The following is a 16528-nucleotide window of genomic DNA, read 5'->3' on the forward strand; positions in this document are numbered from 1 at the left end:
ATGGAGATGGCAGCAGCATGAGGCGCTCTCTCAACCTATGCAACTCCTATCCTGTTTTTACATAAATTGCAGTCTTGTAAGAAGTCACCACAGATTCCTAGAAGGTGGATGCAGTAATCTCCCTAAGAAAATCCTTCCGACCAATTTTGTTCATCACAAGACACAGGAAATCTTCCTCTGAGAATCATCCTCCATGGGTAGAGCCTCTTTTTACTACACAGAGAAATTTGATTTTGTGATACTAATACAAAGTTATCAAACTCTGTCTTTGATATGCCATTTCAAAGACTTTTGGTCTGCACAAAACTCAGCAATTAAATACTGTAAAGAAACATGTAAGTCAAAGAAAACATGGTGGTAGCTAAAAAGGTCTGAAGCAGTCTGGCAAACCCTAGAAAAAAACCTGAAAGGCCCTTTGCTCCATATGATGCTCAAGGTTTTAATCAGAAACAGAGATGTCAAAAGCCACGTTAGCAAACTTCAGACACCACTTAAGGGTCATCTTTAGACAACCAACCTGAGATGGCGTAAAGCAAAGCTCCACTAAATATGCTAGCCACAGAGCACTAACATAATGGACTTTTAAATGCCTTTTAGGAATAAAGTTGACCACCATCAAGCTGCAAGAAGTTAGGAGGCTCTTTCCACTGGGACTGATTTGAAACTCCTCCCCCACTGGCACACTTAAAATGGTACTTCAGATTTTCACAGATCTCCTGATGATGCTCCAGCCTTCTCATTCCACCACCTCTCGTATCTTCCACTGTGACCCTAGTCATTCGTAATATGCGTATCCTAAAGGTTAATATATACACATGTGCATTTATTTAGATTCATTATAAAATACACTCTTTATAGTGGCAAATACAGAAAGAAAAATAATGGAAAAGGCTCACACTCAGTTTTCAGGAAAAAAAAGGAAATAATTCCATGAGGTATATAACTGAAGCAGAGACCTTTACTTTTTATAGTTCTCTACCATGGGAAGTTGACTGCAGGTCAACAGGACTTGAACTATATTGAGTTCCAAATTTCTCAAGAGAAACCACCAGGGCTATCAATAGGGTTTTCCTTCTTTGGTGGAACGGATCCTATTGCTTGTGTTTTACATTGACCCTGTAGGGGAGAAAAACCCTCAATAAAGTACTTTGAGTCTTTAACTCAACCAATTGTCTTTAAGAGCCATTCTGAGCTACTTAGCCAGCTTTCCTTAGTGCTGTTCATTCTTTTAATGAATTAGACTTAAAAATAATTCACCATTTCTGATGAGGGTGAACTATGCTGAAAGCCAAAATTCTTCTGAATAGAACCATTTCTTCAAGCTTGTAAGCACACAGGTTTCCTGTATTATTTTGACACCGTGCTCTTCCCAGCCTGACATCAAATTTATACATGGCCATTGGAAGTCTCCTGCCTGCAGACTGAAACAAAAATGAAAAAGGTGGAGAAAAATACTGCTCATCAAATAACAGCCCTTTAAGAAAGATGTGTGAGGAAATATGTAATAATAGCAGCTTATTTGAAATTTGTACAAACTTAAAAGCTGTGGAAAATGTTTTGGCCTGTCATCATGACTGTTCCACAGATGTTCTCCTATTTAATCCTGTTCTGCAGAGGATATGTCTATACCTTACACTGATACATGATTCATAAAATTCAAAGGGGAAATTGGCAGAATGCCATCAGAAATGCTTACTTGCAACTGGTGTAGCTGGTTCCCTAATAATAACTACTATAGCTAGCTCCTGAGAAACTGAACAATTTTGCTTCAGGCAATCGCTTTAAGTTTGTGCTAGATACTGAAATAGTGTTTCAGCTGGAAATCTCATAACTGTACCCAGGAACATTTCTCATACTAGGGAAGCCTTCTCCACCCTTCCTAAAGAGTGCAGACTAGGCTATCTTGGTGACAGTGAGAATGCTGGAAGGTAGCTGGAACACGGGTGACACTGAAGGACAAAATAGAGTGAGGCATCCATGGCTACAGGATAGTGGTCATGATGTTGAAGCAGCAGCTTAACTCACTGGACTCAAGCCTCTTTAAGTGAGAGGAGAGCAATTTCTGACAGGCACAATGTTCTTGCTGCCTTCTCATGTTTTCTCCTCCTTTCTAACCTCTTTATCCCTGACTTTGCCATTTCCTCCCTCACTCTCACTCTCACAACAGCAACTTAACTCTTCCAGATTTATCCAGGATGTGGCCCCATTTGATGAAGACTGCATAAGCAGTTCTTAAAAGGGGTAGTGGCAAATGCCATAGCTAGCTTATTGGGAAATCACTTGATTTAATGCTCACAGCTGAGGATCTGGTACCTAACACCAAGCTGATTGTAATGAGCATCAGCTCTTCCATTGCTCAAAGAGTGTTATTTCATCTCAGTAGTCCCTTTGCCTTTCATTACCTTCATCAATACTAGCCTTTGCCTTTCATTGATTTGACATGTGGAAACCAGATGATGGTTGCCCTTCTGTTTGAGACTTACCTGACAGCAAACCAGTGCTGTCAAAGTGAAGTTTACCAACCATATTTAGGTGGGTTGGATGACCATGTTCAGGTGACATTAAGGGGATTTCACCTGTCGTCCAGAACATAATTTTGTCATTTCAGTCTCCTTTTTCTGACTGGCCCTGTAAGTGCTGAAGGGACAGAGATAGGGCTGTTATTATAAATGTAGGTTTAAACAACGTGAATAGTCCCATAATGAGCAGTTATACTTGGTGGTAGCTGTGTAAGACAGGTCTTTCAAGTTCACTTTATGTATTGTTTTAGTACTATACTCCTAGAAGTATCTCAGTTTTCCTGCACTTCTTATTTCTTGTACTGTTCCTTGTATGAAGTAAATGGTATGACTAGAAAGTAAACCAAGATGAACTGAGAATAACCATTGCTCTGAAGTTACATCTGAATTTACTGTTCTCTAAAATTTAATAAATTATGTAAAAACTTGAATAAATCACACCTTTTACATTTCCTCCCCAACTGACATGACACATCTGCAAAGTGTGCCTTTCTAGATGAAGTTGGATAAAATCTAAGATGTGGAGAGGGACTTCCCCCCCCCCCCCCAAGTGTGACAGATAAAGGGGAACTAACGCCAGTAATCTTGACTTTGTGCCACTTTATGTATTTTTGGTAAGACTATCTAACCGCACGCACTAAAACATTACCTCAAGATGCCAATTCAGTCATCTGCCTTAAGAAAACCCCACACTCCTTTACAAAACTAAACGCTTTTGAGGGCAGCATCCTTCATCCTTTCCCCTAGCACGTTTCTATGAACTTCTCCAACAGTTTAAGGAGCAGCCAGCAGAACGCTCTCTCAGCATGTTTTAGAATGAGGAAAGAGATAAGAGCGGCCAAACCGAACCCCTCCACACCACACGGCGGGAGGCAAACAGCGCGCAGAAACCATTCTCGCCATTGTCCATCCCCTTCCAGGCACGGCGGGAATAAACTGCTGAAGGGAACAGATCACTGCTGAGCTACAGCAGCAAAACCACCTCAGTAACGGAGGCGGAAAGGCGCAACAACCGCCAAACAACACACATGAGGGAAGATCAGCGCAAAACACACCAATCAAACCACCGGCTACCCGGCGCATGCGCGGCACAGGCCGAGCACCCAATCATCGATCGCCGCGGGGCAGGGCCGCCGCGCAGTCCAGGGCGCGGCACGCCGAGACAGCGATCGCGCGCGCGGCCGGCAGCGCGCTGACGAGGCGGCCACGCGCCCCGGGGGCGGTGCCGCGCCAACGAAAACACCGGCACGCCCCGGCAGCCTTTGCGCCGCCACTGCCGCCGCCGCCTTCCGGTGGGGCCTGGGTTAAAGGGGTGAGGTGGGCGACGGGCTCCTGTCGCCGCTGTTGCTGCCGCCATGAAGCTTCGTGTGCGAATGCAGAGGCAAACGGCGCCGCTGGAGGTAGAGGGGGCGGAGCCAACGCTGGGAGAGCTGCGCGCGCAGCTGCGCCGGACCCTGCTGCCTGCCTGGGGGTACAGGTAACGTGCGGAGCGAACCAGATCGAGGGGGTAGGGGGGGAAAGGTGGAAGGAGACGGAGGTGGCAAAGCGCACGCGGGGCTTGGCTTGATGGGGCTGTACCATGCGTTGGGCCGGGGGGCGGTGCTGCCCCCTGCAGGGCGGGAGCTGGCGGTGTCACGCCGAGGGGCAGGCGGGCAGTGCCCGAGTTATGGGCAGCTCGTGTCGGGTGTTATAAGCAAGGCCGGGTAGAGGTTTTACCCCGTTCTCGGAGTTGCTGACCGGGTCTCCACTGCCTGAGGTGGGGTTTGAGTCATGGCCTGTCGCTGCAGGGATAGAAAGCGAAACTTGCTTTCGGAGAAGCTCACCTGTAATTGGGTACAGTGTGCTAATGCTACACTGGTGAAACACATTGGTAGCACCGCACTGTGCTGCAAATGGCGTGGACGGGCAAGATCTGAAGTTAACTGCTTGTTTTGCCACAGTGGGTGTGTTACATAGCTGATACTGGATAGCTGCTTCTGTTCTAACCAGTTCTGTTTCTGCTTGGTTTTATTGTGCTTACTGTGAAGCATCTTGTTGCCCTCAGTTGTAACTGGCATTCTCGCCCTTCCAAATGAATGTGTTGCTTAATGAGAAAGCAAGATGGTCGAGTCTGCAACACTCTAAATAATCTCAGCCAGTAGGTTATTTAAAGCTTATTTTGCCAGGTGTGATACCTTCTAATTTGGAGGGCAGTTGTGTGCTTTCCTTGGTAGCTGTTTTATGAACGGTTACTATAAGTGAAGTTATACCTATCAAGCAGCTACAGCTGCTTAAGATGTGCTTGGAGAAAAACATAATTAAATACTATATTTTTTTCTCCACTCTTAATATATGCTTGATTATTAATGGATTAAAACTCATGGTGTAATACTGTTGTAGTATGCAGTATGCATTTCTAACTATACCTCTGTGCATTTATCCAGGTGTGGTCCTTATGTTTCCTTACCTTTTCATTTTGCAGTCCTGATACCAGGTTTTCAATAACATTGAACAGAAAAGATGCTCTCACAGAAAATGAGAAAACATTAGCTTCGTATGGGATTGTTTCTGGTGATTTGATATGCTTACTGCTAGAAGAAGCAGATGGACAACCCAATCTACCTCCTTCATCTACTTCCCACCCACTTCAGAATGATCATGAGCCATCCAACCAAAGTCAGGCCAACAGGCCAGAAGAAGGGCAGAATGAGCAGTCTGACCACCAGAAAGCTCAGGTGGAGGTTCAAAAGAGTGAAGAGAGGGTAAGTGCATAAGAATTGCACTGTCAACACAAGGCAAAAAAAAAGAAGTTATCTCTGTGTTAGTTGTTGTTCTTTACAGTAGAGAATATCTTCAGAGTATTGGCTCCTTATACTTGTCTGATAAATAACCAGTTATTTAGCTATGTACAGTGTGTATACATAGCCAGTTATTTGACTATGTATGTTCCCTATTTATTTAGCTGAAAGATTCTGACATCTTCCTTCAGAATTATAGTTGAAGATGGCAAGAGAGTTGCAAGGCAACTGTCATTGTAGAAGAGCTCTGGAAGCCTGAAAATCTGTTTAACTGGAGCTGTGTGCTTTGCTGTTAAAGAGAAAGGAAGTTCCATGGGTGGATAGCCATGCCAGCCTTGTAAGGGTGCCTTGTGCCACTGGGCATGGATGTGGGGTAGAAATAGCTACAGTTCCTTTAGACAGTTTTTCTCATGACCCTTCGCTTAGGTAAATCTACTTACATTTTTCATTCACCACTTTTTGTGTCTGTGGGTGGTTTTATCAGTTAATGTGATAATATGGTATCATTTTAGTATAGAAGGAAGCCACAATAAAATCACTCCAGTGATTACTTTTTTTCCCCCAGCTATTTATGCCTTTTGTGTTTCTAAGCAGCCCAAATTATTATTTTGGTTACTTGCCATGTGTGTTGGCTAAATTTAAATAAATGATACCATAGTGAGTAAATCGCTTCTGTGCATGTTGTAAAAATTCTAGTGAAGGTTTAATACATTATTATAATTTTGTCTTCAAGTAGTATATTCAGTAACATGAGTCTCTTTCATGGAGGGCTTGCATTATAAATATCAAAAATCAGAGAGGCTATTTTTACCATTGTGGTCTTCAGCTGGGATATGAGAAAATGAAGGTGTAATGAATCTGTCCAGAATGTATGGGAAATCAGTACCAGAGACTTGGTGCCTGTGAGGACTGGAATTAGCAGACTAGTAATGCTGATGTATATGGATATAGTTTTCTGAACAAAGGTATGTTTTCCTTCCCTTGAAGGCAGGATCCAGCCTAGAATTTCCGTCAGGATTAGTCCCAGAAGATGTTGACCTGGAAGAATGTACAGGTTCCTATCCCTCTGAACCCATGCTGTGCAGTGAAGCTGCTGATGGTGAAATACCACACTCCTTAGAGATGCTCTATCTTTCTGCTGAGTGTACCAGTGCCACTGATGCCTTGATTGTTCTGCTACACCTTCTCATGATGGAGACAGGCTATGTACCTCAGGTAGGTGCAGAACCAAATAGGAAGTTTCTTGATCAGTATATGGAAGTTGTGAAATACGATGGGAATGTGTGATATAAGATGCATCTGAGGATCTGCTTCTGCCTTTATATGTCGCAGAATCTAAGAATGGTTTAGGTTGGAAGGGACCTTACGAGATCATCTAGTTCCAACCCTGCTACCTGTGTTAACTTAGGCTTTGGTTCCACTAACCTACAGAGGTGTTGTATTTGAGCGTCTATGGCAGTACGTCTGTTACCATGTATGAATTTGCCTTCTCCCCTTAAGTTTTCAGATTTGAACTGTATGTTTACTAATGTGTGCCTGAATGTCATAGAAGCATAGCAAAAAAAAGACTTTGTCTCAGGGAAGTTGTTTAAATTCTTGTGCCCTTTCTTGCAGTGAGGCTAACTATGACATGTGGGGTTCACTTTAGGTATCTGGTTGGCCAATACCAGTTTAATAAATCTGCTAAGTTAATTGCATTCATATAGCCTGAAACACTACCTGAAGAATACAGTTGCCACTGGGAAGAATGTTCTTGTCAATGAGTAGGCTTGGCAGTAGGAGAAATGATTGCTTTGCAGATTTCAGAGGGAAGAGCTAGTCTATTTGTACTTATGAATTTGTTATCCCTCTCTGTGATTCCATCTGAGCCTTTTCATACTGAAATTGAAAGGAAAAACTGTTAGTCTGCTCAGAAGTTCAAATTAATTTCAAGTTATGGTTCTTCAAGTCCTGTCAGACATCTAAGCTTCACAGAAAAGGTGCAACAACGTGTTTTATTCAGCAAATTAACGTACATGCAGAAGTTGTCAGAATGCTGGAATGTATGACAGAAAAGAAATAAGTGTGAGTGCTCATAGAACAACCTTTCCTGTCAGAAGCTGGACAGGACAGAAAATTTCTAAACTTCACCTTAGATTTGCTGTCACTGGGGAAAACAGTATGTATTTGTAGATGAATTGGAAGGGACCCTGAAGCTCACCCAGTTCCAACTCCCTGCCATGGGCAGGGATGCTTTCCACTAGATCAGGTTGTGCAAAGCCCCATCCAACCTTGAGCACTGCCAGTGATGGGGCAGCCACAGCTTCTTTGGGCAGCCTGAGAACCACCCTCACAGGGAAGATTTTTTTCCTAATGTCTAATTTAAATCTACCCTCTTTCAGCTTAAAGCCATTCCCCCTTGTCCTGTCACTATATGTGCTTATATCTTGTAATTATAGTCTGTGTCATAATGTGCATGGGAACTAAACTAAGAGATCAATTGCCAGCATAATTCTGGCATTTCCTAACTTTTAATCCTCTTTTTTTCACTCTTCAGCCTTGGTATGTGGCTAAAGTGTTTCAGTGTGTTACCTCTTTGCATTTTTAGGGGACAGAAGCCAAGGCAGTATCTATGCCAGAGAAATGGAGAGGGAATGGTGTCTATAAACTACAGTACACACATCCTCTTTGTGAAGAAGGTTCTGCTGGTTTGACTTGTGTGCCTTTGGGAGATCTTGTTGCTGTTAATGGTAAGATAGTTGAGTTTTTATCCTGGATACACACTGAATATCACCAGTGTTTAGTGAGCGAAAATTTAAATGTGCTTCTGTGCACTCTGCTTAAAACTGCAACTTGATTATTGATGTTGCTGAGGTCAAGAGCTGGCACTTCCTAATGCGGATGACGTTTCCTGTATCAGTGTTAACTGTTTCTCTCTCTAATTGTAACAGACCAGTCCTTAGGGGATTCAGTTATCCTTTTCATTGCAGTGTTGTAGAAATCTGTTTCTTGTCTCATTTCATAGGAACTTTGGTATATGTTGCCAAATATTAAAAGAAGTAGCTTTGTTCCAGCTACAGTATTTTGTCTTATGTTCTTTGCAAGACTTATAAACAACTTCCAGACTATTTGTTCTTTAGCTTTAATTTTTTCGGTAGTACACTGGCACTTTAACTATGGTCTAATTTTTTGAAGCAACTTCCATATCACTTGGTGGGGTATTTTTGTCTTTTTCCCCATTTTCATATTTTATTGAGTATTAGAAAAATTCCATGTTTCTGCAGAACCAATAGTAAACTGGGACTTTATTTTAATTTCAAGGTATCTTAAATTAAATTCTTTGTTTGTAAAATCTGTGACTGGTTGTGCCAATTTGTATGAGCACATATGTTTTTTTTTTCTCAGAACATATATACATCCCGGTAAATTGTTTTAACCAAGTCAGGTTATGGTTAAATTTAGGATTGTGTTATAGCTACCATGCATATAGTGTTCATAGAGTAAGTTTGTTGAGTCTTTAGTTAATAGTAATGGCTTTCTGTATAGCTTTTATAGCTGTGTTCCATCTCTTCCCATGTGGTAAATTGTGCTTATTTTCTGTCACTAAGGTCTATGTTTATTCCCTGGTATTTTATGTTCTATTTTGTTTTTTTGAAATTATTTGTACAACTGCTTGCTATTAGTTGGGCATTTTCCTTGAAGGGATATGATAAGGAGCAAAGTCAAACACTTCCAAAGAGTAAGGCACTAATGAAGTGGTCTTTGTTATCTCTCAATGTGGTTTATGTTTTGAAATGTCTTTTTTTTATTGTATTTGCAGCAACATTAAAAATCAACAAAGAGATTAAAGGTGTTAAGAGAATACAGCTATTGCCAGCATCCTTTGTTTGCTTTCAGGAGCCAGGTATGATTGAGCTATGATACTTGTAGTAAGTAAATTGTAAAGTTAAGAAGTGACACAGTGGCTAAGAATATATTTCAACAGAGGAACAAAATCAGTATAGAACAGCAAAAAAATTAATAAAAATGGTTACCATTTAGCTTAATTGCAGCTTTATAATAAAAGGAATCCAGATTGTATCCATTTACATTTGTTGTTACAACAATTTAAATTTCTTAGATTAATAGTGTGAGGAAAGAGCCTCACAAAGCCTGAATCATCCTTTGGCCCACATGCTTATTACTTATGAGGTCCTAAGCACGTATGTGAATCTCTGGGGCAGCAGTGCTGTATTATAGCCCCTTTAAGCCTGGCATCTCAGGACTTCAGAGGCTGATAGTACCTACAGTCTTGTTGTGGCACCGTAATTGTTATATTCTTTTTGTTGGAAAACATGTGCTGACCACATAGCGCTCTCCAGAATGCCAGAATTGGAGGTAAAACTAAGGTGGGGAAGGAGAGAAGGGCAGGTAGATGTTGGTCCTTGTGAGCACAGAACCTACTAGCCTTTTGTTCTCTGAAGTATGGGAACAGCTTTATGGCAGTTGAGGCTGACCTGGGGATCCTACACTGTGTCCTGGTTATCCCCAGTTGCTGATGTACAAGTCTAGCTGAAAGGCTTTAGAAGAATTAACTGAGCACTGAAATGTGTCTGATATAACGACGGAGTCTTCTGGCTCCAGTTCTTCAGAGAACAGAGTGGAAAACCATTCCTGTCAGAAAATTAATATTTTGGGCATTTACAGCATGGGCACATGTTACACGTGAGCTTTGAAATCTGGCAAAGGAAGCTCTGACAGCTTAAGAGTTGGTTTGTTTCTGAAGAACTCAAGTATTTCTTCTAATGGTGCTTTTTAAGGCCAAAGGAAAGCCTTGCCTGACTGTGGAACTAGTCTAGTTTATCAGTAAATTACTTACTGCATGATAATTATGTTCTAACTGCATAGCTGTTCTCATCAAGATTACAAGCAGGTTACAGTTTTGCTTGTAAGAAAACCATTATTATTCTTCTCTTATATAATTTTTGCATTATAACCTCCTGAAGTTAAGCTTTTCACCTCTCTTCTTTGACAGAAAAGGTTGCAGGTGTTTACAAAGACCTTCAGAAATTATCCCGTCTCTTTAAAGACCAGTTGGTTTACTCTCTTCTGGCAGCTGCCCGACAAGGTGAGAGAACATATTTACAGTTTGGGATGGTACTTAAGTTTTGAGGATGGAAGGAAGGGGGTCTATCTGAAGGCTTGAGAGAAGAGTGTTAGAAACTGCTGTTCAGTGGTATAAACAGTAAGCATAAAGTAATCCATACATTCTAAAGAAATCATATGAATCTTTGTATCTTAGAAAATGTTAATATAATGGTAATTTCCTGGTTTTAACTTTGGTTGCTCTGGTCTCACTTGAGAGACTGGAGTGGCTGTTTTCCACACGTAGCAGTGAGAAAATCACATCACAATAACTTTGTGGCAGTAGTTCTGTAGTTTTGATCCATTTCTTTGGCAAAGCAAGAAGATTTAGATTGCATCATACTTGGAATGATCTCAGTAACCTGTCATTGAGGGTTCGGAAAGGATGGTAGGAAGTAACCCAAGCTGGTGTTTGTGCAGTGGTAGGATGCCAGGCTTTGTCTGCATAGGTATTGCCATAAAAGTTCTCAACTTTAAAGATTACTCAGTAGAATTCCCTGTAGACTTCAGTGCAGGAAGGTTTTATGTGAAGTATGTGCTCTGTATTTAATGTGTTTTTTGTGGGCTCATGAAATTGGGCAGCTATCCCTTTGTTCTGTAGCCCCTAAACATAGTTAGATGTGTGGAATGTTTCTGAGGCTTAGTGGCCAATAGCAGTCAGTATGAAGTGCCGTCTGCCCTATTCTGTGCACTCTGTAAATGCACTTGTAAAAACAGATCTCTTGCAATTCTAAGAATTCACATCAGTGCTTTGGGAATGTTGGTGTAACTCAGGCATCAAAGGGAAATGATTTAAGGGAAAGATTATAATGTCCTTTCTTTTAGGGCCTTTTAGAAACAAACTCTGCGTTGCTTATGTAATGCTTCTGTTTTCTCCACTTTGTAGCTCTGAACCTGCCAGATGTGTTTGGGTTAGTGGTCCTTCCTCTTGAGCTCAAGCTTCGGATTTTCAGGCTTCTGGATGTCCGTTCACTCATCTCTCTCTCTGCTGTTTGCCATGATCTTTACACAGCTACAAATGACCAGCTTCTGTGGAGGTTCATGTATCTGCGAGATTTCCGAGGTAATGCTGAGACGTGGTTTTGTAGTTACATTCCCATGTGAACAAAGGGGCTATGTCTGACAGGTTTTGATAAGATGCTCCTCAGGCAACCACTTCTTATTATTACACTGTGACTAAACGCAGTCATTTGTGGTGTTAACCATACAGATGGTCAGGTGTAATTCAGGTGGCTGCACAGTTTTCTGCTGGGAAAACTGTTGACAATCTGCTGAGCCATTACTGATGAACCACATAGTTCTTCCTGTTGTGTGGTGCAGACTTACCTTGTTTTTACCTGTTTTCACCTGTTTCCCCCAGCTACCCCAGCTGTTGCAGATACTAGGAAGTAAAGAGATATTTCTGCTATAATTTCTCACAGTAGATTGAAGAAATAAGGTGATTGGTGTGTTGATAAAAGTGCTGTCAGAAATCAAAGATGGGGCAGTGTTTGTGGGATTTCTGTGCTTGGTAACTTTCAGAGGTGATGCTTTATGTAGAATAGGTGTGCAAGTAGATTACCTATTGAATGATCCTGGAGCTTTTATATTTTTTAAGATACTTTCATCTCTATGAACAATGTATTGACTATAGTTTTTTTAAGCTCTTGATTCTTTGAATTCTGACAAGGCTGTGGACATCTATAGCGTGAATGCTACTTAAAACTGAAGTAGATTGCTCTTAATTTTTCACTTCTCATTGTAGATCCTATTGCAAGGCCTCGTGACACAGACTGGAAAGAAGTAAGTGCCTTTTTTTTTTTTTTTTTTTACGTAATCTCTTGGAGAGTAATGTCCATGGGCTAACTTGAGAATAAAGCAAAGGCTTTGGGAGGCAGAACTTTGAGTTAATTTTTAGTTTAAACTATGGTGTTCTGTGTACATGTGTTGAGTTTGGTCAGAGTAGAACACAGCATCAAGTTATATGATGCATGTCGGAATTGTGAGTTATAGGTCTTCCAGGGATGCTGTGTTTGGGCTTTGGCAGGTGGGGGAGTTGCTCTTCTGGGTTTTCAGACTGGTGAGGAATGCTTTTCTGCTGCAGAACTTGAATGCTGTTGCTGAAGCTGGAATGCAAAGCAGTTACAGAGCTTTAAGATGCCTTTGTTTTCTGTCTGCAGCTATACAAGAAGAAGTTGAAACAGAAGAAGGAGGCCCTCAGATGGAGGCATATGATGTTTTTGCCCCCTACACCACATCCAATCCCCTTTCATCCCAACCCATTCTATCCTAATCCCTTTCCTCCCAACCCATTCCCATCAAACCCAATCTACCCCCCAATGATCATTGGTGGAGAATATGATGAAAGACCAACACTTCCATATGTTGGAGACCCAATTAACTCACTCATTCCTGGCCCAGGAGAAGCACCAGCCCAGTTTCCTCCATTCAGACCACATTTTGACCCAATTGGTTCTTTGCCAGGAGCAAACCACACACTTCCAGGACGAGCTGGTCCCAGTGACAGGTTTCCACCTAGACCCAGTCGAGGCCGCCCCATGGACATTCGCCGTGCATTCATTTGATTGCTGCATTTTCCTTCAGTGAGTTTTCTAGTCGTTGAGCTTGCTTTTTAACTGCAGGAGATTGCAAATTGCAGGCACTAACATCTGCCTTCTTTTCTGATAGTAGCAAGAACATGTGTGCATGGTAATGTTTCAGCCACAAAGGCTGGGTTTGTTTTATGCTCTGGTAGTACTGTACCACCTGGCACTAGGCTCTGTTTCACAGAGTTACAATGTAGGACAGTTTGTTTTGCTCTCCCCTGCCTTTGCCCTTAACAGTCTGTGAAGTGCTACTTAGAGACCAGAAGGATACTGGCCAAGTAATTTGCTGCATCAGATAAAGAGCACTTTAAATACAAACCCTATACTTGTCTGTCTCATTTGAAGAGTTTTATTAAATTGCCAGGAAAAATTATGTTTTAAAGTCAGCCTGGCTAATAATCTTTATTAACAAAGAAATGTACAGAGTTCCACGTAGAACAGGATACTGCCACTGTTATGGTAGATGTGGGTTTGTGGAAATTTTCAAATATGTTTCCTTTTTTCTTTAATGTTTTATTAGGTAAAAAGCATTTTTTGTATTGTTACTTAATACACAAAGAATACATGGAAGGGGTTTTCTTTACACAAAAATCAATTTGTTTTGCAAACAACTGAGTAAAGTCATGCTACAGTGCAACTCAGAAGTCTGAACAGAAGCAGAGCAATTTTACAAAGAACCAGCAGCGAAACTTGTCTTCTTCCTTGACTTTACAAATAAGGAGCTGTAATACATGGCTGCACTTACTGTGTGTGAACTGAAGCTGGTGCCTGACTTAAGGAATTGAATAGGTTGACCTGGTTGCAGTAGAAATGGGAACCCAGCAGGAGAAGTGGAATCAATTCTGACTTTACTGCAGTAAATACCATTTAATTCCATTGCTTGAGTATCAAAATATATCTTGCCAAGAGGAAGTTTGTTGTAGGAATTTATGAGCACCTTTCAAGTGTTGTCTTATTAACTAATGAGCAAATAACAAGACCACTGTTAAAGTTGTCTCAGCAGCCCTGCAGGCTGATGCTGGAGCTCAATTAAAGGAAGACTGGAATGACTAAATTTTGCTAGAACTTCTTATTTCTTACGTATTTTTTTAAGATGGATTGACCTCAGTGTTCCTGTAAATGTAAATTGTACTGATGACTGTTGTGACAGCTGATACTGTTTTCTAAAATATTTTTGGAATTCCAATAGTGAAAATGGAATGACACTTCCTGTTAAATACAAGCTATTTAATTGGTAATCCTTATGTGCTTTTTCAGGTGATATTTTAATGATACATCATCTTGTTCTGTATAAAATCAGCTGACTTCAGTAGGGGCAGGAAGTTTTGCCGTTAACTCCAGTGGAAGTAAAATTTAATACCTTATTTTGCTGTCAAAAGTTGTATTGCTTCTTTCTTCCCTTTTCTATTTCACAGGAATGGCATGTGCAAATCCTGCCATAATTAAGCACCTAAGAATCTGGGGACACCGCTTTCCCTTCAATACCAAGATTAGCTTTAATTTTTAACATCTTCCTGCAGTGGTTGAATTGCCTCGTTCCAGTGAGTGTGCCCCATGCTGCTCCCTGCCATGAAAACATCATCATACTTGTGCCAGGCTGATGCTACAGGTTCTGTTTATCCTGGATTTTGTCATCTGAGTGTTAGTTTTTTGAAGAAGTGTACTTAGCCTTTTAACAGATACACCACTAAGTGACCTGAAGATATTTCTTCCTGTTTTTCATTGTTGCTTCACTTATAGTAAGGTTATTGTGAGCCAAAGGTAAAGGGATGTGACTTAGTCTGAACTGTCAAGTTCCCTAAAGAGGTGTCCCCTTCATTCCTGAAACAGGATATGAAATATATCAACTGAATATCTTGGGACCAACAGTGTACAATTAGATGACAAAATAGATTTGAAATAGATTGAATAGATTCTTGAAAACTAGCTCAACAGCTCCGAAGTGAGGTATGCTTGTCATTTCTGTTTTGAGAAATCCCAAAATGTGACATGCCTGAAGGTGTTTCTGACCTGTACTATTCACCTGTATCCAGCACTGTTAAAGTTGCTTAACAGTGCTGGGTAAATGGGAATACGCTTGGAAATAAGGAACTATAGTCCTTGGCTTTTCTATTTATTTTAGCTTATTCATTAAGCTAACTAGATGGTATAACTGATTCTTATGTGGGGTGTAAGGTCTTACATACCTGCCTGTCAATAGTGAAAGGGAAAAATAGCATTGCAGTTATGAGCAGGGCTGCTGTTCTTCTGAACCTTGGGTTTATACAAGACTTGTAGTCGCATGGGAATATGTGACATTCCTCTTGAAATACCCCACCTAGATATTACAAGGAAGTTTAGGTGTTTCTCAGGCTGTATCTAAACAGCAAAATAGAAACTGATTTTTCAGGTGGATCCGGCTCCTTGGGCTGGATCCAAACGAATTATTCTTGCTTCCTGGCTCCCAGGTGAAGAAAATTGAGGCAGGCAGGACAAAAGGGAAGCTCTGACCAGATGCTCCATTTTCACAGCTGTGTGAGATCCCAGGGCATGTTGTGGGGCATTGACTGCCCTGCTATTTAAATGCGACTTCTATTCACTGGCTTTCCTGTTGCTTTCTTACTGGCCCTAACTCCAGCTGTTCTATTTAAGTACCTGAAATACCTCTTGGGCACACTTTAGTTCCCCATTCACATAAAATATACCCTTTATATTCCTCCCTCTCTTGCTTTGTTGGGCTGTAGGGATTTTAGAATAGGAACCCTGCCTTAAAAGGGATAACACAAATAAATGACGATGCATTTGTGAATCTCCTGCTAGCCACAAAATCTAGTTGCAGATTGAAGTGTTTTGTTGGAACCTTTATAGAACACAGTATAGAATTCCATCATTTTGACTTGGGAAATTGACTCAATGTTTTTATTAGAGCACTTTCTGTGGCTAAAACTGAAGGTGGTTTTCAGGATCTATAGGAGTAACCAACCTAAGCTGAGGGTGCCTGTTGCTCCCAGTGGTTTTTGCAAGGTGGAGCTAGGAGGAGGAGGAATGCCATACTGTTTGCTTCTCTCAAAAGATGACAGCTGGAAGCTGAAGGCAAATGAAGAGATTTGAGCCACTGCTGGGTATGAAGTCAATAGTGCTATCCTGTAAGTGTGGTCTGCTGGAGGACACTGCTGCTGTGTTGAAATGCAGCATCTGCAAATGATCCAGCTGTTGTGATTTTGGTGATGAACTAGGGTCGATTTATGGGGCTGTGCCATACTAGTCATTAGTTACTTATTTTTTGTCTAGGTTGTGTTGGTGAGAGAAACATGAAAAGATCCAGGGGATAGAGCAGTTGAGGATTCTGGCAGTAAACTTTTATTTCTGTCTTTATCTCTGGTGACTGTTTAGTAGGAAAATGCATAAATCATGCTGAGGGAAGTGTTACAGAAGGAAATCCTCTCCCATCAGGCTTGTATTACCTCCTCTGCATATAGTGGGGCCTGTTAATCTGCTATTGCTTTTGCCAGTGGGACAGTGCCTGCTCAAGGCCATTTGTCACTCTTTTATTGCTCCTGGAGAC

The 16528-nt window shown here is 41.3% G+C and overlaps 1 protein-coding gene across 1 annotated transcript; it reads left to right on the forward strand.

The window, feature by feature from the left end:
• The first annotated feature begins 3750 nt into the window (after positions 1-3750).
• FBXO7 (F-box protein 7) lies at positions 3751-14356 on the forward strand. The gene is made up of 9 exons (XM_005150410.3): positions 3751-3996; positions 4981-5260; positions 6284-6511; positions 7884-8025; positions 9096-9179; positions 10290-10382; positions 11286-11462; positions 12144-12181; positions 12559-14356. Exons 1-9 carry the CDS (start codon positions 3875-3877, stop codon positions 12961-12963), a joined length of 1569 nt encoding a protein of 522 aa, XP_005150467.2. The 5' UTR covers positions 3751-3874; the 3' UTR covers positions 12964-14356.
• The last annotated feature ends 2172 nt before the right edge of the window (positions 14357-16528 follow it).

Source organism: Melopsittacus undulatus, chromosome 5 (assembly GCF_012275295.1).
Source record: "Melopsittacus undulatus isolate bMelUnd1 chromosome 5, bMelUnd1.mat.Z, whole genome shotgun sequence".
Classification (NCBI taxonomy): domain Eukaryota; kingdom Metazoa; phylum Chordata; class Aves; order Psittaciformes; family Psittaculidae; genus Melopsittacus; species Melopsittacus undulatus.

Excerpts from the sequence above, each read along its gene's own strand:
- FBXO7 (XM_005150410.3), top strand. The coding sequence starts at position 3,875 with ATGAAGCTTCGTGTGCGAATGCAGAGGCAAACGGCGCCGCTGGAGGTA. Across the intron at positions 5,261-6,283 it reads TTCAAAAGAGTGAAGAGAGG|GCAGGATCCAGCCTAGAATT; the intron begins GTAAGTGCATAA and ends CTTCCCTTGAAG. Across the intron at positions 8,026-9,095 it reads AGATCTTGTTGCTGTTAATG|CAACATTAAAAATCAACAAA; the intron begins GTAAGATAGTTG and ends TTGTATTTGCAG.